The sequence below is a fragment of the Priapulus caudatus genome, unplaced genomic scaffold (genome assembly GCF_000485595.1).
Source record: "Priapulus caudatus unplaced genomic scaffold, Priapulus_caudatus-5.0.1 Scaffold1920, whole genome shotgun sequence".
NCBI lineage: Eukaryota > Metazoa > Priapulida > Priapulimorpha > Priapulimorphida > Priapulidae > Priapulus > Priapulus caudatus.
In genome coordinates this window covers 40,246-43,778 of record NW_014578981.1, presented here as the reverse complement: position 1 = coordinate 43,778, position 3,533 = coordinate 40,246, and the positions used below count along the sequence as shown (strand labels likewise).

General features: G+C 51.3%; 1 protein-coding gene across 1 annotated transcript in view; it reads left to right on the top strand.

Moving 5' to 3' along the window:
- Positions 1-3,414: 3,414 nt before the first annotated feature.
- Positions 3,415-3,533, top strand: part of LOC106817907 (flocculation protein FLO11-like) — a 12,691-nt gene continuing 12,572 nt past the window's right edge. Inside the window, exon 1 of the mRNA XM_014822618.1 lies at positions 3,415-3,529. Coding sequence (XP_014678104.1) covers positions 3,415-3,529 — 115 coding nt within the window. The remainder of the gene's footprint in view (positions 3,530-3,533) is intronic.

Genomic DNA, 3,533 nt, shown 5'->3' with positions numbered 1-3,533 from the left:
TAGCAGGAGGGGGGATGCGTGATAGCTGGATCGTGGGCGTGTATGGACTGCAACTCCTTAACGATTCCCATGCCGAGTCATTTTAGGTAAGAAACCTACTCACTGAGACATCCTCATAGAGCATTTGGATTGGGAATTTATCATTTATAAGTATAATATATGTATATAGTATCATTTATAAGCATAGTACATGTATATAATATCAGTTATAAGTATAGTACATATATACTACTCGTCCCAACTCACACTCACCCCGTAGTATCGTCTCCAGGCTGCCGGGCGCTGTCGTCACGGCAACCCCTCCGCCCGGCGCCCCACCCATTGTCGGTTGCTGCTGCTGCTGCTGCTGCTGCTGCTGCTGCTGCTGCTGCTGGTTGGAGCGTTGTGGCCACTCCATGGGTGGGTGCTGCAGGCGAGGGGGGTTGGGCATGCCCATGCCTGGTGGCTGCCCCATCTCCTGCACACACTGAGCCTGCTCACTGGCACCTGAGGAGAGAGACGGGGTGCGACGTTTGTACCCGCGCGAGATGCCAACATCATCCACACAAATCATCGCCGGTGTTATATCACGTTCATTATTCTGGCTACATAACTAGTCTTAACATTAGTTTTAACATTTAACATAAAAAACATAAAAACAAACTTGTTGATCGGACCTCTATATGCTGCCTATGAGGAACCCTTGATAAGAACTTTACAACATTTCTGTCAACCGTCTATGATAAAAAGTTAAAATGTTAAGACTAATGTTAAGACTAATTTTGTTTTTCTGACAACAGGCCCTTGTACATTTACCGAGTAACTCTCTCTGTCTCTCTCCCCCTCTGTCTCTTTGTCTGTCTCTCCCTCTATTGTGCTCTTGCTCTCCCTCACTCTTCCCCCTCTTTCCCTATTTCTCCCCTATCTTTCCCTCTTCATTTACTCTCATTTTCTCTGAGAGTTAATCGGTTGGTCACAGCAGGCCTTGTGGATTGTAGCGTGGCACAGCAATCGGTTTCCGCAGAGGCTGTGAGCATGGAGGCTCCTCGTTAATTCTCACACGTTAATTAATCGACTCATTCAATTAATTAATTTGTTTAATTAATCGACCACAAGCAGCGTGTGTAAATCGTCGTTAAATTTCATCGTGAATTTCTTCATGAAATAACTCGGTAAATGTACAAGGGCCTGTTGTCAGAAAAACAAAATTAGTCGTAACATTAGTCTTAACATTTTAACTTTTTATCATAGACCGTTGACAGAAACATGGTAAAGTTCTTATCAGGAGTTTCTCATAGGCAGCATATAGAGGTCCGGTCAACAAGATTTTTTTAAATGTTTTTTATGTTATCTTTTTTTAAGAGAATGTTAAAACTAACGTTAAGACTAGTTTTGTTTCTGACAACGGGCCGCCGGAATAATAAACGTGATTATACCGGCGATGATTTGTGTGGATGATGTTGGCATCTCGCGCGGGTACAAACGTCGCACCCCGTCTCTCTCCTCAGGTGCCAGCGAGCAGGCTCAGTGTGTGCAGGAGATGGGGCAGCCGCCAGGCATGGGCATGCCCAACCCCCCTCGCCTGCAGCACCCACCCATGGAGTGGCCACAACGCTCCAACCAGCAGCAGCAGCAGCAGCAGCAGCAGCAGCAGCAACAGCAGCAACAGCAGCAGCCGACGATGGGCGGGGCGCCGGGCGGAGGGGTTGCCGTGACGACCGCGCCCGGCAGCCTGGAGACGATACTGCGGGGTGAGTGTGTGTCAGTGCAGTTGTGACGAGTAGTATATATGTACTATACTTATAACTGATATTATATACATATACTATGCTTATAAATGATACTATATACATATATTATACTTATAAATTATAAATTCCGAATCCAAATGCCTCATTGTCTCAGTGAGTAGGTTTCTTACCTAAAATGACTCGGCATGGGAATCGTTAAGGAGTTGCAGTCCGTACACGCCCACGATCCAGCTAGCACGCGTCCCCCCTCCTGCTAAGTGAGTGTGTGTTGCAGGTATGAGTCCGCAGCCATCCGTGTCTGGCCTGAGCCCGCGTGGCGGCGGGGCGATGCCCCCCGGCCTCGGTGGTGCACAGCTGCCCCCCGGTCAGGGTGGACACGCGCCGCCGCAGCCGCCGACGTTCGATGTGAACATGACAGAGGAGCAGCGGCAGCAGCAGCTGCAGTACGAGGAATGGCTTCACAAGCATCAGACAGTGCTACAGGTACGTAGCCGTGTCATCCTCCTCAGCATCATCACCTTTGCTCGACCATTGTCTTATCTTCTCTTCATCCTCATTGCAATCTTCTGCCTTTACTACTACTTCTACTTCACTACTACTACTACTTCTACTTCTACTTGCTCGTAATGATCTCTATGAAATTGTTCCTCCCCTTATCTATCCACCTCCTCATTCTTATCTTAATCCCACTTGTCCTTATCTATCATGATCATCTTCTTCCTCGTCTGTCTCTCTAACCTCCTCTTTACCATCTTCATCCTTCTCCTCTCCTCTCCTCTCCTCTACCTTCTCACTGTAATCGCCCTCTCCTCTCTCCACCTCCTCGTCCGCACCGTCTACATTACATCACACACAGCCCTCTACGTTAGCCGCAGCCCCCTCTCATTGCCGTTGTCACGGTTACAGATGCAGCAGAAGATCCTGGACACTGAAATCGCAAAGCTTCGTAAGGAGAAGAAGTCGCTGAACGCTCGTCAGCGCACGCTGCGTAAGAACGGGGCCGAGCTCAGCGAACCTGACCAGCAGCTGATGCTGAAGCTTACACAGGACATCAGCAACCTACAGAAGAAGATAGAGCAGGTAGGAGATGTACAGGGAAGGAGGGGGAAGGTAGGCGAAGTACGGCGTGGTGGGGGAAGGTAGGAGAAGTACAGGGAAGGAGGGGGAAGGTAGGAGAAGTACGGCGTGGTGGGGGAAGGTAGGAGAAGTACGGGGAAGGTGGGGGAAGGTAGGAGAAGTACGGCGTGGTGGGGGAAGGTAGGATGTACAGGGAAGGAGGGGGAAGGTAGGAGAAGTACGGGGAAGGAGGGGGAAGGTAGTCACCTTCACCTCCGCTATTGTCACCACACTAACTCATCTGTCACCTTCACCTCCGCTATCGTCACCACACTAACTCATCTGTCACCTTCACCTCCGCTATTGTCACCACACTAACTCATCTGTCACCTTCACCTCCGCTATCGTCATCACACTAACTCATCTGTCACTTTCACCTCTGCTATCGTCACCACAGATGCGTAAGCAGAACAAGCAGCACGGCATGCTGGTGCAGGAGTACCGCATGAAGCAGGAGGAGCGACGACAGGTGATGTTTGCCACCCACGCACCGCCGCCGCCGCCACCGCCGCACGTCCCGCCCGGCCAGCCGACCCCGCCGCAGGGGCCGTCGCCGTCGCAGAGTCCCATGCTCCACTCGCCCCGCATCCCGACGCCTAGCTCGTCCGACGATGGAGTGATGTACCGCGGCGCAGCCGTGCTCGCCGGCCCGCTCGCCGGCCCGCTCGCCGGCCCGCTCGCCGGCCC